The sequence below is a fragment of the Osmerus eperlanus genome, chromosome 25 (assembly GCF_963692335.1).
Source record: "Osmerus eperlanus chromosome 25, fOsmEpe2.1, whole genome shotgun sequence".
NCBI lineage: Eukaryota > Metazoa > Chordata > Actinopteri > Osmeriformes > Osmeridae > Osmerus > Osmerus eperlanus.
This window is the reverse complement of record NC_085042.1, coordinates 7,083,438-7,109,097: the sequence shown is the minus strand read 5'-3', so window position 1 is coordinate 7,109,097 and position 25,660 is coordinate 7,083,438. Positions and strand designations below refer to the sequence as shown.

Genomic DNA, 25,660 nt, shown 5'->3' with positions numbered 1-25,660 from the left:
GCACAAACGTTCAAATAAAGCACACCTAAAAGTCTTAACGTCGATTAGAAGATTGACGCTTGCGCGGTAACCGATGTAGCTCGTGGCAGCAGTAGCCGTAGGGGTTGCTTAGCTAGCTGTTAAACTAGTTAAACTAGCCATTCCCAGTCTTGCCATTAATGGTTACCTACCAAATGACCTATTGATTGGCTTTCAAAATCCGATGCAATGGTAAGTGATTTATGATAGCAATTAGCTACACTAGCTTGCTAAATGGTCGCCACCGTCAGCTGATAAGGTAGCTGGCTAGCTAGTCTAGTAGTGCTATGCTTACTAGCTAGGTGCAGCTGGCTATATTTCCCAACTTGGCTGTACAGCACCGTAACAAGTACGTGGCAGTTTGGGCTAGTAGATAGCGAGGTTAGCAGTTGATCTACATAGCTGGCTGCCTTCCGTACGCTTGGCTGGGACTACGTTAGGTAGCTTGTCAACTTGGTAGTACACCGTGTTCTAAGAAACGTCAGAAAACCATACAGCAGAAGCTAGTGAACAACACAGTAATACAGCCAATGTCAATCTAGCCAGTTAACGTCTTATTATCAACGTTAGTGAGCTAGCAGCTAATAACATTACGTTAACCTTTATGTATGCAAATATTATGAACAGAGGAAGAAACTTAGGCAATGGTGTCTCGAAGCCAACACCTCCAGTCTCCCCTATCCTGATTGTCGTCCATCTAACAACCGTCTGATCGAAGATTGAGAACAATCCACACCATGGGAAGGTATGCTTGACATTGGATTCTTCCAAGCTTTGGGTTGTCCTATTGCCTGTTGGTGCTTAATGTTGTGGTTGTCTAGAAGCATGTGGTAGGACCATCTATCTTGAAGCTTGGCAACCCAGTTACTGAACAGCCACAGTCCTGTAGGTTTTTACGCCAACCCAAATTTAGCACACCTGATTCTAATTTCAGATGTCTGGTAATCTGAACCAGGTTATGTAGTTAAAACAGTGGTCACAGTGAAAAGAACCAGACTGTCCAGGAACACTGTATATTCCTGAACTAGTTGAATATTTTATAAAACACCTATCCTTAATGAAGGTTTCAAATGACCTAAGCACCATTAACATTAAGAGGTACTCATGGAGCATTCCTTATTATTCTAATTCTCTCTCCTGGCAGGATCAGTTTCTCGTGCCTTTTCCCTGCGTCGTGGCACTTCAGCCTGTCCCCACAGGTTCTCCCTCGTTTCCTGTTGCCATCGTTCCGTCAGCTGATCTTCATCTGCCTCCTGGTGGGCCTACTGGGCCTGCTCTACGTCGTCCTGGTAACAGGAAAGGGCCAGGACAGCTGGATCAGAAAGGACAGTCACTTCCACAGGTATCTGCCTACAGCATATCTCTCTGGATCAGTAGGGTGTTGTTCGTGTTGTTTCTCATCTCACTGGGGGTGAAGAAGGTATCTGTCTTGATGAACCCAGTTTTTTTTGTTTTTGTTTACTCGCAAGGCATTTGGCGAGGGTCACTGACGTGGAGGCAACTGACACCAGCAATCCCAACCTGAACTATGGTCTGGTAGTGGACTGTGGCAGTAGTGGGTCCAGGGTGTTTGTGTACTGCTGGCCCCGGCACAACGGGAATCCACACGACCTGCTGGACATCCGACAGATGAGAGACCAGCACCGCAAGCCGGTGGTCATGAAGATCAAGCCAGGTTAGTCATAATGGAGACGGCTCCAGCTCACTGGTAGAACCTTGGACCGCAGATCAAAGTGTGTCACTTTGGATAAAAGCGTCTGCTAAATGAATGAATGACTGTGCATGAAAGGGTTTACGACAGAAATTGGGCATCCTTCCCACTGTCACACGAGACGGTCGTTTTCATAACTCGTTTGACATTCCCAAGATCAAGCTCGGATTCCATGTTCTCCTTTGGGCTTCCTGTTTCCAGGGATCTCTGAGCTGGCCTCGTCACCAGAGAAGGCCAGTGATTACATCTACCCCTTGTTGAGCTTTGCAGCTCTGCACATCCCCAAGAACAAGCACCAGGAGACTCCTCTCTACATCCTCTGCACAGCTGGCATGAGGGTGTTGCCTGATAGGTAGAGATGACTTCAGTATTCAAAAACGAATAAGGAAATGACATGGCATTTACATGACAGCTATCCAGTTTTGCACTTGTTTTCAACGTAGCGAGAAGGGATCTGTAAATATTGACGGTGTCACATTTATATTGTGTTCTGTGCTTCTCAGTCAGCAGGACGCTCTCCTGGAGGACCTGAGGACTGACATCCCCGTTCGCTTCAACTTCCTCTTCTCTGATTCCCACGTGGAGGTCATCTCTGGAAAACAGGAAGGTCCGATTAGCGTCATTCCACGTTCTCTGAGTCGATGCAGTCCTGTGTCATCGATGTGCGTCAGGGCAGCTGTGAAAGGCAAGCTGGGGAAGATGTTATCATTAATCCGCTCTTTGTGTTTGGTAGGCGTGTACGCCTGGATCGGCATTAACTTCGTCCTTGGACGGTTCAATCACGTTGGTAACGGTAAGTAGTCAAAGTGACACCTCGTAACTCGCGCACTCAATTCAATTCCGTGAGTTGGTTCTAATATCTCTCAATGCTTTTTTGGGGGATTCACGTTGAACCTGTTTCTCTCCTCCTCCCTGGGCCCTAGCCGACAGGGAAGCCACGGTGGAGGTGCAGATCCCTGGGGCCGACCACCAGGAGGCGCTGGTGAGGAAGAGGACAGCAGGGGTGCTGGACATGGGTGGCGTCTCCACGCAGATTGCATACGAAGTGCCCAAAACTGTAAGCTTTGCTTCTCCACAACAGGTTATTATCCACAATTTCCCTTTTTTTGTATTGTCTTTGGTTTTGTCACTCACCCTGTTTCTTGTGCCTCCTCCCCCCTCACCCCCTTCCACCTCTTTATCATTTCCTGGTTAACCCTGTATACGCCATGTTATAACTCCTGGAGAGGAAGTGCTCTTTTGGACTGTTGGAAGCCTTCGGTCAAGATAAGCCTGTTGCATGGCCCAAGAGCAGGAGTTTGGACTTGAGCGTTAAGATCATAAGTGTGGCAAAAGACCCATGACCTTATGACTCATACCATAAGACCTTCTATCCCTGCTCCATCTTTTTTATTCACCCTTTTCAATATCCATTCATACTTTTCCGATTTTAAGAGTCGATTTGATTATTCCCATCCTCTTTGTTGGTTTCACTTTAAATCAGACGCAGTTTAGTCGAAAATGAATCGAATAAGCTTACAATGTTACCTTGTGGTATCTTGTGTTCAGACGCTTCTTCTTCAACACAACATGCATGTTACTAATTAGACGTGAGTGTGTCGGTGACACCGTGCCAGATGTAAGTGGATCGGTGTTCTGGGAAGCTAGCCATTTTGTTGCTGACTTCCTATGCCTCGTATAGGAGGAAGTGGCCAAGAACTTGCTGGCGGAATTCAACCTGGGCTGTGACGCTCATCGCACAGAGCACGTGTACCGGGTGTACGTGTCCACTTTCCTGGGCTTCGGGGGCAACGCCGCTCGCCAACGATACGAAGAGAACCTGTTTCGGAACACGATCACTCGGAATAAGTAAGAACCCACCGCACAGTCCAGGTGTAGGGCATGGGTCCATTCCGATCAGCGTTAGCTGAGTCGGAGGTGAAGAATGTATGATGCGGGTCGAACTGTTTTGATGCACTGCTGTGACAGGGCAGTTTCCCGTAGGGAAGGAAGAAAGTCCTGGTCCATCCGTCCCAATGTGTCCATGATACTATGATGTTGTTTGGTTGTTTGGTTCCAGGCTCCTGGACCAGCACGTCGGTGACACAGCGGAGTCCCCTCTCTTGGACCCGTGTCTGCCCACAGACCTGAAGGACGAGGTGGGCCCGGGCGACCGCAGGCTCCACCTGCGAGGCACCGGGGACTTCGACCAGTGCAGGCGGCTACTCCAGCCCTTCCTCAACCACACCAACCAGACTCACTCCTCCCTCAACGGAGTCTACCAGCCGCCCATCGACTACTCCAACAGCCAGTTCTACGGCTTCTCCGAGTTCTACTACTGCACCGAGGACGTGCTGCGCATGGGCGGGGACTACAACTCCTCCAAGTACAGCAGCGCGGCCAAGGTTAGACCACCACCACCACCTCCTCTGTGGGAAAACAGGGAGTCAGGTGGCTGAGCGGTTAGGGAATCGGGCTGGTAATCAGAAGGTTTGCCGTTTCGATTCCCGGCCGTGCAACAAATTATGTTGTGTCCTTGGGCAAGGCACTTCACCCTACTTGCCTCGGGGGAATGTCCCTGTACTTTTACTGTAAGTCGCTCTGGATAAGAGCGTCTGCTAATTGACTAAATGTAAATGTAAAACGCATCTGACGAAGGAGTTGGCAGGACGTTTGCTGTTACGAGATCATCTTAGGAGGTTTTTTTCTTCCCCCCGTTGTGCTTGCTCTGCAGAGTTACTGCGCCACCCAGTGGAGGACTCTGAAGGAGAGATTTGACGCCGGCTTGTACGCTTCTCATGCTGATATGCACAGGCTCAAGTATGTCTAACCAGTAGAACACGCTACAACGTGTCTGGTCTCCCAGAAAGTAAAAAATGCCTACACCATACAATTTAATATACATTTAATTTAATATACAGTATAAGCACCCATTATTTTGTACATTAATATTGTCTTAAATATAACATTTGTTGTATCCTGTATTTGTGTGGCAGTTTAAAAGTGCAATGTTGAGAATTTTTGCTTGACTTTAAATGTTTGTTGGGCCCAAGACCTTTGCACAATACACCACTAGCTTTTGAGTAAATACGGAAGACTGATCATTTGATTGAGTCCATGTTTTGCTTGTGTGCAGGTACCAGTGTTTTAAATCGGCGTGGATGTATGAGGTGTTTCACTCTGGTTTCTCCTTCCCTGCGGATTATAAAAACCTCAAAACGGCTCTCCTGGTGTACGACAAAGAGGTGCAGTGGACTTTAGGAGCCATCCTTTACAGGACCCGCTTCCTGCCTCTGAGGTAAGCTGTGTACATATACAGAATGTATAGACTATACACCGTCAGATTTTTCACATTATTGTGATTTTAGATGTGTTTTTGTCAGTGGAAAAGAGCTATATTTCTATCATTTGTTTAGTAAATATTTCTATATTCTTATTTTAGCATTTTTTTTTGTGCTTATTGTTTTTACTTGTGCCTAAGATTTTTGCTGTATCGTATTTCTATTTTATAACATCCTCTGACGGGTCGTGATTAATTCATGTGAGGCTCCATCACTCACAGCTGTGCTGTTCTCGTCACCCAGGGACATTCAGCAGGAGAGTCTTAAAGGAGTGCACTCTCACTGGCGACACAGCTTCTCCTTCGTCAACAACCACTTCCTGTTCCTGGCCTGCTTCCTGGTGGTCCTGCTGTCCATCCTGCTCTACTTGCTCCGCCTACGTCGCATCCACCGGCGCACGGCCCAGCGCTGCAGCTCTTCCCCTGTCCAATGGCTGGAGGAGGGATTGGTCTCCCCCTCGCTCCCCATCACCCTATAGGCTCCTACACTTGTCACTCAAACAAACTGTTCTCCTTGCCTCACCCACCTCAGTCCATCTGTGTACACCTTCATCATAAGGCCTTGTTTATTTGTGTGTATATCCTGAAAATGGCTACCTTCTTGGTTGGGAGCCTAGGGAACTATGAGAAGCAATGTTGAGATTCAGGCAACGCTAATGTAAAACACGTTGCATGTTGAATTTGTAGCCTTGGATTGTCTTCGGTTATTTTTTCTTCTCAGTTTATTTATTTTTGTTGATATGAACAAATTCTGCCTTTTTCTATTACGAGAAATGTGAATGAGGTACAGAGAGACTGTTCTTGCCTAATGTTTTAGTGTTCCCTTGTGTCTGGATTATACATAGTTAAAATGGCAGCTGCCTCACCATTCCCACTTATAAGTAATGTCATAGACAGTTACTGGACAACATCTGGCCAGGTAACATAAATAATACTATAAATACTGTAGATTTCATGACACATTTTCATGTTATTTTATGTTTGCCTTTTTGGATGCGTGATTGGTGAATGTTTCTGTATTGGGATAAGTCAAGCTTTAGACCCGAATGATCTCATACTTGGTTTGCTTGGCACAACGTATTTTTATATATTTTGTGATTCTTTCTACTATTGTTTATGAACTCTTATGAAAAACGGACGCAGCTCCTGGGAAATTACGGAAAACATATTTCTTTAGTTAATGAGTTTAAAAGGAATGGACTGAAGAAACTGGGAAGTTTAACTACCATCTGTACCAGTCCAGTGCTGTTAAATGATTTACAGGTAATTTCCACGGGTTAAACGATGGGGTCCGAGTTCAGCGTAGGTCGTCTCTCCCTGATCTATGTCTTCATGCTTCTGTTTCTTGATTGGTTGCTGAACAGGTAGCTTGAGTCCATGCAAGCTACAGCAGTGCAATATTTATTCATGTCTTATCACTGTGGAGCGGTCGTGGGGCTCCAGGACACTGCAGCTGATTCTCCTGAGCTCAGGCTCTGGGGTGAAGCCCGGTCAGCTGGCTCGGGTAAGTGGGGTCCAGCGATGGCGTGTCGGTAACGATTCAGTTAGGAACTCCCTTCAGACGTATTCCCAAACGCACTGCGCTTCATTTTTCAGAAGCTGGGAAGTCACTGCTGATCTGTGGGGAAGTTACTGAAAGCACAGTCGCTATATTTATATTCAAGTAGGTGAATTACTGTTTGCACAGACCCTTTGTCAAATCATCCCATTGCTGTTGGAAAAATAAAAAGGATCCAAAAATGTTTTTGCCCTTGGTTGAGTTATTCAGTGTAATAACTATGTGCTTTCCCAAATTCATCCTTCAGCTTGAAGAATTTTCTCTTCAGAGGTGGGACTACTTTTTGCGTGGGGTATGCCCCTTGTAGAAACAGCCAATCAAGAACATATAGATTGGCTCTGATCATGATCTTGTACTTTAACTGATGTGTATAATGTCCCTTAGTCCTTCAGTTGAACCTGAGTGATTTGAGTCTTTGGAGGGCTTGTCATGATAACCTAAGGACTGCAGAAGCATACAAACATGCAGCACCAGAGTTCATAGCTCCCCAGCAGGACAGGAACAACAGCTGTAACCCCAAATGTCAGTTGAACTCACTAAGCTGCAGACAGCCACTAATGGCCAGGTCAGCCAACCACATGTCACATAGGAGGCTGCGTTGTTGGAGCCAGCCTGTCTCTGAGTGTCTGGGTGGCCAGGTTGGACACACACTGAAGGAGTTTGTTTTCTGTCCACTCTCGTTGGGTTATGTTTCAGGTCTGCTACTGACAGAAGAGGGATGACCTAACAGTGGAGGTAAACTGTGAAGATGTGTTTAGAAATAGACTGAACTGGTACTGAGAAACTGATATATAAAATATCCATATATATAAAAAAAGGATAATATAATGGATTTTCTGTGAATGTTTAACATGTTACATATTTTGTAGGAAAAGCGACTGTTGACTTTCTCAATGTGTGAGTGTAACATACTGGATCCAAATTATTAGTACTCATATGGTCATATTGGTTTTCTTTTTCAGTGTGATATCCAAGGTCAAGATACCAGTCAATGGAGGTGACAGAATATAATTTGGCGGATGTATCTGACATTATTTCACATTGCAAGATGCATACTGTGTCTTAGCAACCAGCTCACACAATAAATTATGTATCTCCTGCACAAGCAGCAGTTGTTAAGAAGCAACCATTTAGACTCTGCAGTTATTTATAGGTGATCCCTGTTTACATCATTTGACATGCACTGATCATATTGTATATAGTCACCTTTCGACATTTACTGTCTGACTATATATAATACAATTATTTCTGGACACACGTTATGTAAACAATAGGTTTGTGCTGAGTCACTCTCCCGATACATAGGTCAAGCCTTGTGCCCACTGAGAGAGATACAGCAGTCAGCTGAGTGTTCACATCCGTGAGTAGGATGTTTATTTTACTGGTGTTTCTACCAGGGGTGAAGCCAGATCCATTGGAAAAGTAATAAACTATGAGTCAGTTAAATTGTTTCTAGTTCTTTTCACAGAAAACATGTTTATTGATTGTGATGGGAAAATAACTGGCATTAGATTGGCACCCATGGAGAACACTTTAATCTTCAGGTGAAATTCAAACTTCTGGTCTGCAACAAGAGTAGGGGGAGACACAAACAGACAGCAGATAATACATTATTTAGAGATGTAAAGTAGGAAATGAAACAATGGCTTAGCAGAAAAAACATTCTGCAGCATGATTTGTTTCTTTTGGCCCACTGGAATGAACCTCTAAAAAAGAGGTTCTGGATGTGCGAAATGACGTTGTGTCCTTGGGCAAGGCACTTCACCCTACTTGCCTCGGGGGGAATGTCCCTGTATTTACTGTAAATCGCTCTGGATTAGAGCGTCTGCTAAATGACTAAATGTGAACGGGTAATATGTAAAACTAATGGATTGTATCCACCTTAGGCTAGTTCATAAGACTACTGTTCACATGACTAACGATGGGGGAGAGTATGTGCAAGTCAGGAGAACAAAGCAGGATTGATCAGTCTATCTGGGCATAAGAAACCAAGAAATTCAGTTCCCTTACTTGAGATATTATGAAACACAAAGTTGTGTTGCATATAACCGGTTGCTACGGTTGCTGCTTTTGAAGAAAACTATATTTTCACAACCATAAAAGGTTATTGGCAGACAGAATTTCCTTCACTGTCAGACTCTGTCTACATCATTCTCAAAGTGTGAGCGACACTTGATACGTTTAGAATTTACGGTGTAGTCCTAAATTAAAATGACATAAACCCAGAGTTAGATTTCATGATTGCTGTAGTAATTTAAATAGGCCTACTCTCGATCTACATTATGTAATGATAGTAAATTATGCAGATGTATTTTACATTATCAGATTTTGCTTTAGTGAAACAATATGAGCGACCAAAAGAGTCAAACTATTTCCAAGAAGGGTGGGGAATATTGCCTTCTTGTTTCAGTTTGCATAATCTAGCTCTATCCTTTTGAACAGATGTTGTTATACAAGCGTACCACACCCTACTAATCTTTATTCGTTCTCCCAATGACAGCTGGCCCGATGGATCCAATTAAAAGTTAATGTACTATGTAATTTTTCTGTTATCTACCAGTTTGTTCACAAATCACTGACAGTGGCATTTCACCAGTCTCACTACTATTTAATCGAAAAGCTATATAAGAAGACCACGTTAATAGAGGACCCTTCAGTTAAATAAGTTACTGACGGAACTGTCAACTAAATTGTCACTTTACAGCAGTGTATACCGGGGGGCACTTTTCATTGGCCAACCACGACAGTGAGTCCGCATTATTTTCAGTTTTCTTGATTTTCATTGGCTAAACTCGAAAGCAGACGTCGTTCATGTTGCTGACGTCATCAAGGCGCTGGAACTCAGTGATAGTGATGTTGTGGTTGTCCATGCCGCCGAGGTCCCCGGTAGTTTACGTGTGAAAATCTATTTTAGACTAGTGTCCCCCCGCATGGAGTTGAGTGCGGACCCAGTGGTGGCAACCTTGGAGATGTCGGAGATTAAAAGTAAAGATACCGAGTCGTCGGAAGGCGACGGTGACTACGAGAGTTTGCCACCTCATGTCTCAATAACGACCCACATGACAGCAGGAGCCGTGGCAGGAATACTGGAGCACACGGTGATGTATCCCGTGGACTCTGTCAAGGTAAGCTTGCTGCACTACTCTAGCCAGCTAGCGCATCGTTAGCCTGATTCCCAAAATGCACAGCAGTGTTTTTACAGCTTGCTCACCTCTTTCCGATTTAAGATTTTGTCCCATTCCACAGGCAGCAGAAATGAAAGCTTTATGCTAGCTAGCTATAGCTAGTAAGTGCCGCTAGCAAACTTGTATAGCCAGGGTCAGGGAAGAGCCGCCCTTGTTGGCTAGCAAGCTAACTGCATTGCCATGTACACGATCATGATAAGAGTAGCCCCAACGTTACGGACATTGGCAGCTTGAAATTGACATTCGGTGTTTGACAAATGCTTGACAATTCCAACTTGTTCCAAACCACCCTACTGATGGCGGAGTCCTTTCGCCAGCTAGCTACTAATCAAGCTACCGACATAAATCTTGCATCAAGTTAGCCAACGTTAGCTAATTACTTGGCTACTTGCTTAAATGGTCAGAATATTGAGATTTTCTGTCGTTTGGTCAGTTAGTTCTTGCAGAGACTCTGCTCTGACTTCTACTCAGATCACTATGTCCCAGTCCAGCAAGTGAAGGTCACATTCTGGACAGAGGAATGTTAGGTTTCAAAAGCTGCCAATATGATATTAAATCTGCAAGCATATACGCGTTTGTCATTGGACTCAAATAAGTCCATGAAATCCATTGGAGGTTCTGTGTGTCACTGTACACCCCCCCCCCCCCCCCCCACACACACAAGAAAAACAAAACTGTGCAGTATACTTTATGTAGTGGCTTCGTAAACTTTGCCCCCTGCCACGCCCTCTCGTGCTTACTTATTTTTTCCGGCTTATTCAGATAGTTCGAGGTCCTGACACCAGTGTATTCATACAGTTACACAACATACATACACAAGGTCTAAACTCTTAATCACTATCCATTTATCTATGACAACGAGATGGTTTTGACATCCCCTGAAATAAGTCATTGTTTCTATTGAATAGGCTTACACAAGCTATTGTGGCCACTTCCTCCAATCTAGCTGCCAGGATCTGCCTGTTGGACTGATAACTGTCCATCATGATACCAATGGCTCGACTGGTTAATTTTTTTCACATACAGTCAAACAATGCATAGATGGTGTTAATATATTACTTGGAGACTTATTACCAACTTTGGAGAAGCCTATAATAACTAAAGAAACATTCTTGATGAGGCCAGATGCTATTTTCTTGCTGAAGAGAAACATGTACCGCAGTTTAGCAAGAAGCCTTTCATCGAATTGTGGTATAGCTAATTAACAGAATACTTGTCACTGAGAATCATTTGATTTCTCTGTGGAAGTTAGACTTGTTTATTATTTGATAAACAATAAGCCATTCTGTGACTGCAACGCGCAAGCAGGCGAGAAGTGTAAAAAACGTTGGATAAAGGGGACGTAATCTTTCTGGAACATACGACTCCTATTTGTGACTTCTGGAATCGGAGGTATGCAGATGTAGGGTGTACCAGGGTGTGTAGAAGTAGGGCTGCTGCTCCTCCTACACAGCTGATTAACACACTGCCATGCAGCCTCTCCCAGTACTGCTATCATATCATGCACCTAGGAAAACCTTCATCTGTCAAACACAAACTACCCTTTTCTCACCCCAGACCAGCTGTATTCATCTCCAGTCCAAACTGGCAGGATGAACTGGAGTTACAAAAAAGGGGATTTCCAACCAAGATACCAACCACATTGTTGGTATTTCACAACCCAGACAGAGTTGTTAACACTCGGTTTTGCACCAACGTGTGGTCTGGGTTTTTAAGATCTTGGAGAGAGTTTGGGCGCTTGGCGTGAGCATATTACGCAACCATGCTTTTTTATTCGATCACTGGTATAGAATGTCACAAAAATGTTTTTCATTCAGGGATTGCATTTCGTGTTAGTTTTCACAGGAACATTGCAGTGAATTAATTTGTGTGATTCAACTATGCAATTATGCCAATACTTTTATTGTGACAGCGTGACAGTTCCCAGATACACAGAATAATGAAACTTTATTGAAACCAGTCGTATCAGGTTATCGTTACATTTCCTGTTTCTTTGACACTGCTGAGTAGCCATCTTGAAGACCTGAGGCAGTGTAACGTCACGGGAGACTTTCCAACGGGATATAACCAGTTGTACAATGCGTTAACCATATTGTCCAATGCGTTCAGATAGATAGAGACAAGATGAGCATAGCATTAAGCATTAAGTAATGAGTCATCCTCCCCCCCCCCCCCCCCCCCTCTCCTGGGGTTTCTACAGACTTGCCCCTCCTCCCACTGTTTCTGTAACTCTGTCTGCACACCTGACGATCTGGATCATGAATACTCAGGTGATAAACACCCTGATCTTCCCAGTAGTGCTCATTACGCAGAGATAATCCCATGTTGTCAAGTGCATGGGGTTATCTTTGGGCCAAATCTCTTAAGTACGGTGTGCTTGGATAGGGCGATTGATGATGAAAGGTGAAAAATAGTCTGTTGCTTAGAAAATTAGGTTCATGTTTTGTAACCGCACATGGATACTGGTCATATAATCCAATGACGCCAAACAGATTTTTAGGACAAACAAACGTCTCAGAGGTTAATGACATTGATATGTCATTGTTGAAAAGAAGGAAGGAAACACGAGGAAATATGTTGAGGAAGATAGAAGTGGTCGGCCTTCTTAGCTACCCTACGCTTTGGGGCAAAATACAAACATTCTTTGTGCTGTCCAGATATCTTGGCATAAAGGAGTAAAACAAAGATGTGTCATGACCCCCCCGACCACCCTGTGCTGGGAGAGACACGCATCACTTAGAGAGGACTGGCTGAGTGTTGTCTCACTGGTAGAGACCTACAACATGTCGGGGGGGGGGGGTCACAATGACTGAAGGGTCACAATGGCCCCGAAGATAACACAAGGGCTAAGTGATTGGTTCCCCGTTCCTCCAGACCAGAATGCAGAGCCTGCAGCCGGACCCCAAGGCCCAGTACAGCAGCGTGTACGAGGCCCTCAGGAGGATCGTCCGGACGGAGGGCCTCCTCCGGCCCTTCAGGGGCCTCAACATCACCATGATGGGGGCCGGCCCCGCCCACGCCCTGTACTTCGCCTGCTACGAGAGGGTGAAACGCAAGCTGAGCGACGTCATCCAGAACGGGGGCAACAGCCACATAGCTAACGGTACAGTCAACGTCCCCCCTCGGGGCTCACTTTGGAACACTAGGGAGTGTGGCTGAGCGGTTGGGGAATCGGGCTAGTAATCAGAAGGTTGCCGGTTCGATTCCCGGCTGTGCAAAATGATGTTGTGTCCTTGGGCAAGGCACTTCACCCTACTTGCCTCGGGGGAATGTCCCTGTACTTAGTGTAAGTCGTTCTGGATAAGAGCGTCAGCTAAATGCCTAAATGGTAAACATTTATGTCCCCCTTTTGTCGGCGCAAGCCTTGTGTCTTGAGGTTAGGGTGGTATTAGGTGTGAATATGTTCTGATGCTGATTCTTGTATCTGTCTGCACCAGGGCTGGCTGGTAGCGTGGCAACCGTCCTGCACGACGCCATCATGAACCCTGCGGAAGGTAAGGCAGGCAGGCGGGAGGGGGAGGGGGGGGGGGGGCTCTCACTGTTGAATACAACCAGCCGTTTTTGACCAGAACATTCTGACGCTTTGTGTGTTTGTGTCTGTCTGTTTCTCTGTGTGTGTGTGTGTCGTTGCTGTGTGCCCGCGACCCAGTGGTGAAGCAGAGGATGCAGATGTACAACTCTCCCTACCGGGGCTTTCTGGACTGCGTGCGGACGGTCCGTCAGACCGAGGGCCTGGCCGCCTTCTACCGCAGCTACACCACCCAGCTGACCATGAACATCCCCTTCCAGGCGGTCCACTTCATGACCTACGAACTGATGCAAGAGCGCCTCAACCCCCACAGACAGTACCACCCCGGTAGCCACATCATCTCCGGGGCGGCGGCCGGGGCCGTGTCCGCCGCCGTCACCAACCCCCTGGACGTGTGTAAGACGCTGCTCAACACGCAGGAGAACGTGGTCCTCAACTCCATGCACATTAGCGGTCACCTGACCGGCATGGCCAACGCCTTCAGGACGGTGTATCGCCTGGGGGGCATGTCTGCCTTCTTCAAAGGGGTGCAGGCGAGGGTCATCTACCAGATGCCCTCCACAGCCATCGCGTGGTCGGTCTACGAGTTCTTTAAGTACTTTCTGACCAAGCAGCAGTTGGAGCACGAGGCTGGGACTGGGCCGGCCTGAGGTGGGGTGAGTGGGGGTGGAGGACCCCCCTCCCCCCCCGCTCCCCCCCCTCCACCCCTGGACTGGAGACAAAAATCTGCCAGTAGAATCAAATCAATGCAAAATCCCTCTGAAGAAAAGGCAGTGTGTTTCTGTGTGCTGTTATAATGTCAGTGTATTCTCTCAAAAGGGAAGCCACTGGGGTTCGTGGAAGTTTTCGCGGCACCGACAGAGCGTGTCCCTCGCGAAACTTACCTACCCAACAGAACAGAAGCAGAGGCTGTTTTCATGAACAGGAAACACACAAAGATCTTTCTGGAAAAGCAAAGAAGAGTAAAGGGCATCTTCAAACAACGACACTCCTTTTTTTTTGGGCCAGAGCTCCTTACACGACATTCTCCTCGCTGTGTGTGTGTGTGATTGTGTTTGGCTTCATTTATATGTTTATACATCTGAAATGGAAGTATTTTATTTATTTCAGTTGATTTCCTGGACCTGACGTTTTATGGTTTTGGAAGAAACGCACAGCTGTTTGCTTGTTTTTCCTTGTATGTTTATGAAGGACAGTTTGATTGAATTCCTTAGTTTCACTGCACAGTAACCACAGTACAATTGGGCTTTTAAAGTGCCTCTTAATTGTTGAAGGCTGCCTCTTCAACTAAGTTTGTTCCCTGGTAGAAAGGACTGGTATAGATCCTTATCACCCTTATCTCTGCTTTCAGAAGGGCTTCTTATTATATTTGAGTGTCTTTCTCATTGGATTCAACAAAACACATAATTTCCCTAAACAAAAGAATAGTAACAAACTGTGCAAACAAGATGTACCAAATAGAATCCTGTTATTTGTCTTAATAGAGAAAGGTTGGCAACTGATTAATATATTTTCTATAACTGCTGTGTCCTTTCCCTTACCAAGGAACAGTTCCTGTGATACCTACTGTCTGCTTCACAGTTCACATCCTGAAATATATAGCATCTTCCCTGTGGACCAGTGTTTTTAGCCTGAATACAACTGAAGGTGTTTGATCTTTTGACCACAGGAAGTGATTTGTCTGTCCTGCTAGGACAGCGATTCCTTTGCATATCAGAGGAATATAAGCCGCAACGGGTCCAACGTTAACCTTGTTTTAGCATAGTATGATGCTCTTAAAACACGCACAATATTATTTAGTGTTAACGTAAAGGGTATAAATATCTTCGATGTTGCAGAGTAAAGGCAGCTTTTTATATATTTTTGCAAGTGATCGTTTCCTAGGGACTTCATTATGCAAGTGCACCAGACCTGTCCGAGGCTGCCTCGAAGCTTCACTCCGATACATCTGTGATGTTGTTAATGGAAAGATTTTAAAAATGAATTTAGTTTGTTATATAGATGATTTAAAGCTATGGAATATTTAACATGAAACCGGGAAAGTTTAGATTTATTCCTACTGGAGCAGGCTTGTGTTCTCAGTGTTCCTGAGAGAACTTTGTGGCGTGAGTTTAGCTGGGTCACTCAGTTAATCAGTGGAGTTGGCCAGTTTGTGACCATGGAAACCGTAATAACGGCAGACCGAATCAGCTGGTTGGCAGACTGCAGTTCTCCTCTGTCCCATTTCAGTCACAAACTTCCTGTTCTCTGCTTGCTCTCTCAGCCTCTCTCCTTTTCCCCCTTGGTAGTCAGACATTCCTCCATTGCTGTAATCCACAAAGCCCCAAGATTTGTTTGTTTGCCTTTCATTAAATGCTTAGTTTTCTTGTCTTATTTTCTTCCACCAGTGAAATACAGATGTTTCTGTGATATTCACTCACGCACATGTATTCCTGGATACTGACCCAAAGATAGGCTTCTTCCTCAGACACCTCTAGTTTTGATGTTGGAAGGAAATTGTGAAGATAACTTTGAACTGAACTACTTGCGTCTGTCCTTAACGTCAGTTTAATTATCAGGCTCTCATTCCATTTGTTCTCTGCTGCCTAAATCGCTTTACCATTTTAGTGTTTCCTTTCTGCTTTAACTAAACTTGCCATTTAACTGTTTCTAGGCTCTGATGTATGAAATATTATGGTGTTGCCTCAGCGCACTATGAAGGGTAGGACACCTTCCGGATGTCTCCGTGGAGATGATTGGTTGTGGGACGCTGTGTTTCAAGTGGGACTAGTAGGTTACGACGCATTGATGCTGCAGTATTTATTATGGAGAAACAAGATTACACAGCGCTCCACGTTTTATATTGCTTCCGTTTTTTGTTTTTCCCGCCTCATTTTATAGACCCTATATGCAATAGATCATACCTGTCCATGTCATGGCAGTGTAAATATGCAACATAATAATCACATTGGTTGCTCAAAGGTAGCCCTATTCTGTTCAGTCTTAAATCCTACACTGAAGGCCTTTTGGGATCGATTCAAACAGATATCGCTCAACGCCTCTTTATACAGACATGTATAAATCCCATAGTTCATTCAGGACTTTAAGGATCCCATCGCAATATTGTTTTGATGTTCGACCACTACTCATATTTCCAAGAAATATTGGCTTAGAATTGGGCTTTGATGGTTGAGCTGCAATTGGGGACATCTGGTTCGGTCATATTCATGAATCATTCAGAACAGATTGGCTACTGGACAGTGTCTGATCTGTTTGTACTGGCCCAGTAGTCTTCCCACCCCTCGACGCTGGCCTGGGGCAGACTGAGAGGAGCGTGTTAGTATGGGTAGTCAGTGTGCTTGTTTTGTTTTGTTAGTCAAGATTGAATAATTGTACATTCCTTCCAGGGATGTTTATCATGTGAATTTCCAGTTGCTTTGTACGCACAACGAAATGATGTTGAAACTGGGATGATTTATGACTTAATAGTGCCATCTACAGTACAAGAATGTTTAACATTTTGAATTAAGACCATGCAGATGTGAAATAATTGTGGTAAAGCTGCTACAGTATGTAACACTGGAGCCAAAATAAAATACAGATGATTAATGAAGCAGCTCCTGTTTTATTTGAATGTAAAGCCTCTAATGTCAGTTAATAATTGTTTTCACACAGATGAGAAGTTACACTCATAAGATGTGGGATTTGCGTGGTAATATTCTCCATTTTGCTTTTGTCATCTTTCCCGAGAGGATTGAAAGCAGGCTAACATGGTGCATCTCTTTACCAGCCTGGACTGACAGGGTGGACTGGTTTATACAGTGGTGACATTACACCTACCTACAAGTTTCATCACCTAAAATGAATCCACTCAGATAAATGGATGCTGTCATACAATTAGAGGACAATGCAAGTTCCGAAATAACTCCACCTTTGCTGTCAGACTGCCATAATTCGCACCAGTAGGGGGAAATAATACAAAACCAAATGCCTCAAAGCATTGAGGCCAATGGGAATATCAATCATGTCTCATTACCTAATGTAAGAGATGGCTGAGGACAAGTGTCATTATGTGATGTATATTAAAATATGTATCGCATTTTTATTTGACATTTATGCATGTGTATGTATGCATTAAAACATACCATTTGATTAAACAGTTATCAATCCCACCGCCGTTTTTTTCCACCAACCATCCTGACAATGAGGACCTGTATGTTGATGAACGGCTGAGATATCGTACATGTCCTGGGCCACGTACACGCTGAGAGGCTCCTGGAGCTTTTGTGTTTTGTTTTGCTCCCTGTGCTGGCTGTTTATCTGGATCGTACGATGAAAAGCCCCACTGCCCACACGCCACAGTCCTTGCCCTGCTGCTGCAGGATCGCTGCGTCGGTAATAAAATGGCCCATCACTGTGGGAGTCTCTGCCCGGGTGATAAGGCTGCTGGAGGGTCTCAAGGTATTCCGTCCTTTGGGGAAGATTTAGTCTGGCAGAGGGGCTAAAATATTTATTTCTCTCTCTCTCTCTCTCTCTCTCTCTCTCTCTCTCTCTCTCTCTCTCTCTCTATCTGTCTCTCTCTCTCTCTCTCTCTCTCTCTCTCTCTTTCTATCTGTCTCTCTCTGTCTCTGTCTCTCTCTCTCTCTCTCTCTCTCTCTCTATCTGTCTCTCTCTCTCTCTCTCTCTCTTTCTATCTGTCTCTGTCTCTGTCTCTCTCTCTCTCTCTCTCTCTCTCTGTCTCTCTCTCTCTCTCTCTTTGTGTGGTTGTTGGTCTCACCCATGCTGCTCACAGACGCCACCTACGTACCAGTGCCTATCAATGCCACCCATCAGATGTGAGGGAGTATCAGTTGATGAAGAATAGGAGTCTTGCTGCTGGTACCCTCAACATCAGGGATCCAGTTGCACACAGCTCTCCCTGGGAGTTTATGAAGTTTCCCTTGTACATGGATATGGGCTGTTTTAACCGGCCTTATCAGATCCAGCAAATTTGTTAGCCGGTCAGGGCGTATTGGAGCGCTGACAATGGATGTCTTTGTCTGGTTGTCTGGTTCGGGCCCCCCTCCATTTAAACGTGTTTATATTCCAAAGCATGAGTGGCCGCTGTGAGGATCAGCATTATGGCTGCAATGCCCACACTGCCCGCTGGATCCTAAGGGCCAATCAGATCCCAAAGACCAGATAAGGAACAGAAAATAAAGAACGGGTGAATTGGAGTAGAAACCGAGAGAGATTTGCACTGAGAAATTAACCTGGAGGTCTGTCAATGGCAATAACAAAGCAGATTTGTCAAGTGCAATGGTCTTTGTATGTTGATTTCATTGACATTTTATTAGGTTAGCTGATGCTTTTGTTCAAAGAAACACAAATACTATAAATAAAGTATAGATAATCAAGGATTACAAGTGCATAGTTCTTACTGTATTTTGTCAGTTAGGAAATACAAAGCCAATGAAATACTGGATAACTGTAAATTTAATAAAAAATTAAACCTTTCTTTGTGTGTGTTTTCCTTCATTTGGAGAACTGTAGAGTTTTGAAAAAGGCAACAATTTTTTTTAAATCCTAGCCCCGTATAATGTTTCACAATAGCATAACTATTGTAGCTAATGTACCGGTAATGTAAAATACTATTCATGGCTACCCCTATCTGAAAGTTTGGAAAAGCCAGTTTGACTGGGTGGTGGAGAGACACACTCAGAGACACTCCCTCCATCTGACACTCAGGGGAGATTATGAGGAGGAGGAAGTGGTTTCACTTGGCGGCGTTTGTGAATCAATGTACCGTGTCCCTCTTAGCTTGTGGAAGTGCAGACATCACAAAGCCAAGTGGGGTAATAATAGTTCTAACCTTCAGCTGTGCCCGTCATCAACCTCTTTTTTATCTGATGGGCATGTCTGTACACCTTGTTGCCTTAGACACACTGAGCGATACTGTCAGATGTTTTAATCCCGTCAAAACAGATGCTATCTCGACTGTCTTGTCTTATTAGTTGTTTTCACTGCGTCTGTTTTGAAAGCTCAGCTCAGTGCACCAGTGTACACTAGAGGTAAAGTGACTCTTTTGTTGCACCCAAGCAATGGATAACCTGTTAACATAACACAGGTGCAAGATCTTGACTCAACTATGCATGTGTCTTGTTGATCGACAAGGGAGTGTTCTAAGAACTGTGTACATGCATGTCCCCGAAAGAAGGACATCCTAAAGATCCAGTACCTGTATGTTAAGCAATGTGTAAAATGTATGTTAAGCAATGCTTACAATAACTATTTTTGGTGGTGGTGGGCGCAAACAAATGGACAACAACTCATAATCAAGAGTGCAGTACATGAAGTTTATCCAAACTATTTGTTTACTGTTTCACCCGTCCAAATAGACACTGTGTTAGTAATCATCTCCCTCATCTCCCTCCACTGGCTTCCCATCACGGCCCGTATCAGATTCAAGACTCTGGTACTGACCTTCCGAGCGGTGAACGGGACTGCACCTACGGTGCGGTCCCCGCCACCTACGGTCTTCTTCTGGCAACCGTCTGGTGGTCCCACCGAGCGCCCGGTCCCAACACAAGCTCTTCTCCTGTCTGGCCCCCCAATGGTGGCATCAGGGACACTGACTGTCTCCCCACCTTCAAGAAAAGGCTCAAGACGCACTTGTTCCGGGAGTACAACGGCACTTGTTGCTCTTGTTGGTTAGTTGTAGCTAACGGTTTCAAATTCTTGTACTCGCTGTGAAATATTTTACTGTAGATTGTTTTATCTACAGGTACACTCTTGCACTCTTGTGGGGAGTTTCATGTTGTTCAATTGTAACTTGTTTAACTGCATGCTCTTATGGTTCTTCCCTTTGGCACTTATTTGGTTTTCCACAATGTATGCTTCATGTTTTGGGTGCTCGCAATGTTTGGGGCTATCTCGTTGTTATGATCAGTGACCTATGCTCTTTTGTAAAGCTCTCTCTTGGAAGTCGCTTTGGATAAAAGCGTCTGCTAAATGCATAAATGTAATGTAAATGTAATTGAAATAGATTACTTGTTAATACTGAACAAATATAGCACACTCTATGACAAGGAAAGGATATCTCAGAGATATCCATCAAGTCCAGTTGATACGGGGAGTCAATAGCTGTATTGTGATACTATGTCAGCTTGAGAAACCTTCCAAGGTCATTGAGTCATCAGGCAGAGGCATGTTACTGTGGTAACAGCTCTGACCCCCAGGATGAAGATTAACTATCTGATCAGGATCAGGCCTCTGCTCGCAGGGATGTATAACTGTAAACATGCCCTTCCTAAAACTGCACAGCCACTAACTCAGCTAATCTGCACTGTGTGGATGAGACAGGCCTTCTTTCTCTTATTTGTGGCTTAAAAAGAAAGCCTTCAAAAAGACAAAAATAAATGTATTCCTTTCATTTTTGTCCACCAGCAGGGCCGTGGATTCCATCCATGTGTTTTCTTATTGGATGCGCTCTATATTGTCATGGTTCGTTATGGCGACATTGAACAGGAATAAACTATTCCCAAGGAACCATACATCTTGGAAAACAGGATCTTAGCGCTGCAACTGTTATGCAAACAACTCCTAAGCCCTTCAGTTGTGTACAAGCACCTGCCAGATTAAACACATGGATAATATCAATTGGCTCATATTCCTCTTTAGAAGCAGACAACTGGACCAAGTGCATTCCACATCTACCACTGAGGTCAACGGAATGGCAATACACTCATCTCATTAACCATATCCCTGCTGGCCCAATGCTTATCTCATCATGAAAACAGTGTCAACTGAGAGGTTGCAATTATTAAGCAGCATGACATTTGAGCAAAGAGATCACAATGCATTCTGGATGCTCCTCCACATGGCGGATGTGCTGACAAAAGTACCTTCTTATGAATCTCAGATAAGACAATCAGAAATCCTTCAGACAGAAAGATCCACCAGTCCATCTAGTGCCCTTCCTATCCAAAACGTTTACAATAACAAATCAAAAAGGAATGACTGAATTCCTTTGAATGGTATGTTTACGGCTCTGCATCCAATGTGACCTCAGCAGTTTTTTGGAGGAGATATTTAAGAATTTCTCTTCGCTGTGTAGTACACAGTTTCCCTCTCTGCTTCACCTAGCTTTTGTGGTGGGTCATATGGCTTTCAGTAGAGAGTACTGAAAGCCATGCTTGTGAGTATGATTCATGATGTCACCATAGAGAAACTGTGAACCACCTGCAGGGCAAACTAAAAACATCTTGATTTTGAATGGAGCCTCACTTTAAATAGATGATAGGGGCTCTTTTATCAGTTTGAGAAGTCATGCATCGTTGTTTAGAGTGGGCCCTCATGTTTTTTTTTTTAAAGATGCCAGTCTAGCTCTTATCTTCTTGTGTAATTTTATCAGTTTAACTTCGGTAAAGCCATGTTTTTGAATGGAGTTGCACTGAAGTTTCACTTCAGCATGCAATGGTTGCCGTACAGCAAAGCATAGCAGTAAAGACAATATGACAAATGGTTTTTTTTTAACCAAAACTTGTATTCAACAATTTTCACATTATTTATTTTATTATATTATGAGTCTACAATAAGCATTGAACGTGAAATAATATTTTCTTTAAATATTCTCAATATTTTTTATATGGAGACACGTGATAGAATTGATTAACAAGAAGCACATCTGATTCCAAAAAGCTCTTAACATCCTATTAAATTCGATAGCAGTCGAATTTGTTTTGGGCATGCAGCTGGAATGCGTCTCATTCAGTTTTGCTATTTATAATTAAAACTACTGTGTACACACAATAACAAAAATCGACAAAACACATTATGGAAAATGACATTTAGCCTTGTGGATACGTTATATGATGCTCTCAACAGTTGTAAAACGACGTTATTAGTAGCCCACATACAGGCCTATGCATTGTTTTCAGGGGTTCTCACCAAACCATGGGTCTCCAGACACCTCCAAAGTCACACAAATACGGTCGATATTGGTAGGATTTGTAGAACGTGTCAAAAAGTGATGCTCTGACACAATCGTCCTCTATACCAAGTCCTTCTGATTTCCTTGTGTCTTTATGTAACTCCGTGGCTTGTTTCCTTTTAGTCTTGTATCTTCTGTTCTGAAACCAGATTTTTACCTGGGTTTCAGTTAGTCTTAAAGTGTTGGCCAGGTGAGATCTTTCGGGAGCGGACAAGTACTTCTGGTGATTGAATTTCTTTTCCAATTCAAGAACTTGCAGATGCGTAAAAGCAGCGCGAGAGCGTTTTTGCTTCCCCAATGATGTAAAACCTCTCGCTGCTTCGGAGTCGTCGAAAGGTCTGTCACTAGATTCTGAAAAAGAAATATGCCGTTACCCTTAGGCTACATAAAAAAAGGAAATCAGCGCAGCAAACATATCAGATAAGTCTGAATAAACAGTAGGCAATGTGGGCTGTTAATTGAATAAAAGATGCTCACCTTTTCGTGCTACAAATTCGGTGTCCTGCAAGTTAAAGTGATCTGAAACCTGGCCAGACCGTGCGTCAATCCACAGCGCGCACCCATCCGTAGACTGATTTGAAGCCCACCTGGTGTTACATTGTGATTTTTCCTTGATTGACAGTATGTCCTCGATAAAAAACGAAGTCAGAGGCTTAGTAGACATTTTTGCCTAAAATAATCCACGGTTTGGATGACAGTTTACAAACTTGGCGCAAACCAAGAATGTCGCCTCTCAACAGAGTTTCTTCTTTGGGACAGTAGGCTTTTGATCAGTGACGACGGAATTTATACCCGCGAGTTCTGACTGCACTGTCAACCTCTGTGGCAGAAGCTCTGGGGCGGGCCTTGCACGTCACCGGCAGCCTACCTCCAGACATGCCATCCTCTGTTTTGATTTAGTCAGATGTCTGTTTGCCAGATGTTCTATTTATAATATATCAAGCAGATTGTATTATATATGGCCTCTTCAGAATTACTAATTGAGGGACATTCTTTCAGCAGTCTTATTCATACTTCAGGACAGGCGTATGATAAATACATGTTTTTATTTTGTTTTAGTGAACTGAAATTAACTGCTTACAAATCTCAAAATGGTTTCAAACTATGTTGATTGCTGAATCCAACATCTAATCAATATTCATTGGAGTATTGGAATTATGAGATTGTGCTGAGTGGGTGCAACAGGATATTCAGTTTGAGCCCTGGCCTGTATTTCAGTCCCCTAACCCCCAAGGGCAGGGGAGTGAACTCGGGGTCTACGCCTGCAGGGGGTGGCCAGGGAGGGGTCTGGGTGGGTGGCCAGGCCTGGTGGAGGCCCTAATGTGTTCAACACATTTACACCGGCTCCTAAACTGACACATACATTGTTCAGCGCCTGTTTGTTTGTTGTGCTCCATGCTTCTGCCTGACCTCCTCCCAGGAATGGGGTTTTCACAGGGACTCCAGCCCTCGCAGAACCCAGTCTCTGTTTGCAATAACATGAATCTGGGATGACAAACACATCTACTGTCTCCTGGATGCCCCCTGCTCATGTTTACTACCCCCAACCACTGCCCTCATTGCTTTCCTTTTTATAATCAGGGAGACCAGTGCCTGCCCCATATCCTCCATTACCACAAAGTAAACATGGCTTCTGTAGTTCTACTCTCGTCATGTGTGCTGGTTCTCAGAACACATGAACTCAGAACTTTAAGTATAGTCCATTTCATCTCGATCATTTGCTGCTTTCATGTAACACCTCATCTTAGTTTTGTAGCTTAATGTAGTTCCCCTTGATCCCCTTCTCCAGGTCTTACTGAGTGTAGCTCTGAATCAACAGTCCTCATACAAGAGACCACAGTACACCTTTGTAAAGCTTCTTTCCTGTTTAATGTTTTTCTGATGCCTATCTTAATTGTCAAAGCCCAAACTCTGTTTATCAAGCGTGCAGTATCATCCGCTTTGTCATCCCCAGCATCATCCAAACTGTGTGATTAGCATCGCTCATGTCATGTGGACACTATTCTGTCTCACTAGGAAACCCCTATGCCAAACCATAAATCACCAAAGGTAACAGATATTTTGGTTGCTTATGTAGCTTCTCTTCTTGACTGGGCCTAGACTAGATGTTGGCTTGTTAGAATCTGACCCTTCAACCCAGGAAGTCGTTTATCTTCCACCGTGGATAATCCAAGAAACTGTTGTTTTGTTTGTACCATGTCAAGATGCCTGACTGAACTATCAATCATTCTTTTGTTTTCCATTCAGGACTGCAGTCGTTTTCTTGATTGAAATGAAAGTGTAGAGTGAAGAAAACTTTGTGTGGGCGTATTGAACACCATTCTCGATGTAGATAATGAACTGAGAAAAATTAGGATGGGTAAGTCTTGTACCTTTTATTGTTGCTACAAGAGTGCTATGTGGTGAACGTGGTTAGGATGAAAGTTATGATTGCTGTTGCAGTGAAGCCCTTAAGAAAGCACTTTCTTAGATGCTGTTTATAGTGAATGCAGAATGAATAAGAATTATCTTCTGCCTGTCTATCAGCGGTTCTTTGAGTGTCTGAGGGCTTATGTGTTGGCCCAGGGGTTGACACATGACACCAACTCCTCTGGAGCCAGATGAAGAGCTATCCTTCTCTTGTCTTTCATCACCTCTCGTCTGCCGCATAGCATCCTGACTCGCCCCTGCTCAGGCATGTTATTATCTAATCTTCCAGCAGAGGGAGCTCTAAGGGTACCTATGCCTTGGAGAGCAAGGGACTTAATAATATGATATACTGTATATGTTTTGATATATTAAATATAAAACGTTTTTTATCATGTTTTATCACATCACCTCAAAAAACCTTCTTTTGATTCAGATCCAACAAAAGAGGCTATGTTAATTGCATTCAATTGACTAATTTAAAATATTTGTATATAGGCCTATACAGTATATTTGATAACAATAAAAATAAATGACTGATTATTCGAAAGATTTTAAATTATAGCAGTTGAATATATAAAATCTCTGTCTGGGTGAAAAAGAAAACGTGAATGAACTTTTTTTCTGACCAGATAGAGGAAGTGAAAACAGCTTAGTCTAAAAAAGGAATGAGGACCTCGGAGCAGAGAAAATGATTAAACTCCAAATATAATTCAAGGCCCAATCAGGGCTATCTGATTTTGTAATATTTGTCGGCACCTTTTCAGCATTGCTCATCGCGGGACGCAGCCTCTTGTTATCTGCTTCTTACTCTGATATCAGGTGTATGAGCTCAGTCCCTTGGAAAGACTGTTTAATTCATCCCGATTCGTGATGTCTCCTCTAACTCTTAACAGCGCGCTTTGTTGCAGTTCTTTCTTAAACACAGACACAGACACACACACCTTATCTGTTCATCTCGAGAGGCCCTGGTCTCCACTCTGT

General features: G+C 44.0%; 3 protein-coding genes across 4 annotated transcripts; 2 read left to right on the top strand and 1 right to left on the bottom strand.

The window, feature by feature from the left end:
* Positions 1-49: 49 nt before the first annotated feature.
* Positions 50-6,790, top strand: entpd4 (ectonucleoside triphosphate diphosphohydrolase 4). Of its 2 annotated transcripts, none has more exons than XM_062451453.1 (13): positions 50-210; positions 646-763; positions 1,163-1,360; positions 1,488-1,693; positions 1,931-2,081; positions 2,233-2,336; positions 2,463-2,522; positions 2,653-2,786; positions 3,411-3,577; positions 3,789-4,113; positions 4,443-4,528; positions 4,845-5,006; positions 5,293-6,790. In XM_062451453.1, exons 2-13 carry the CDS (start codon positions 756-758, stop codon positions 5,525-5,527), a joined length of 1,836 nt encoding a protein of 611 aa, XP_062307437.1. In that variant the 5' UTR covers positions 50-210; positions 646-755; the 3' UTR covers positions 5,528-6,790. The 2 variants fall into 2 exon arrangements, with proteins under 2 accessions (XP_062307437.1, XP_062307436.1); XM_062451452.1 differs by having other exon boundaries at positions 2,653-2,810.
* A 2,648-nt stretch (positions 6,791-9,438) lies between these two features.
* slc25a37 (solute carrier family 25 member 37) lies at positions 9,439-16,913 on the top strand. Its single transcript, XM_062451592.1, has 4 exons — positions 9,439-9,731; positions 12,666-12,894; positions 13,229-13,285; positions 13,441-16,913. Exons 1-4 carry the CDS (start codon positions 9,537-9,539, stop codon positions 13,968-13,970), a joined length of 1,011 nt encoding a protein of 336 aa, XP_062307576.1. The 5' UTR covers positions 9,439-9,536; the 3' UTR covers positions 13,971-16,913.
* A 4,921-nt stretch (positions 16,914-21,834) lies between these two features.
* On the bottom strand, positions 21,835-23,049 carry nkx3-1 (NK3 homeobox 1). The gene is made up of 2 exons (XM_062451494.1): positions 22,748-23,049; positions 21,835-22,621 (listed from the first exon to the last, which is right to left on the bottom strand). Exons 1-2 carry the CDS (start codon positions 22,932-22,934, stop codon positions 22,224-22,226), a joined length of 585 nt encoding a protein of 194 aa, XP_062307478.1. The 5' UTR covers positions 22,935-23,049; the 3' UTR covers positions 21,835-22,223.
* Positions 23,050-25,660: the final 2,611 nt, after the last annotated feature.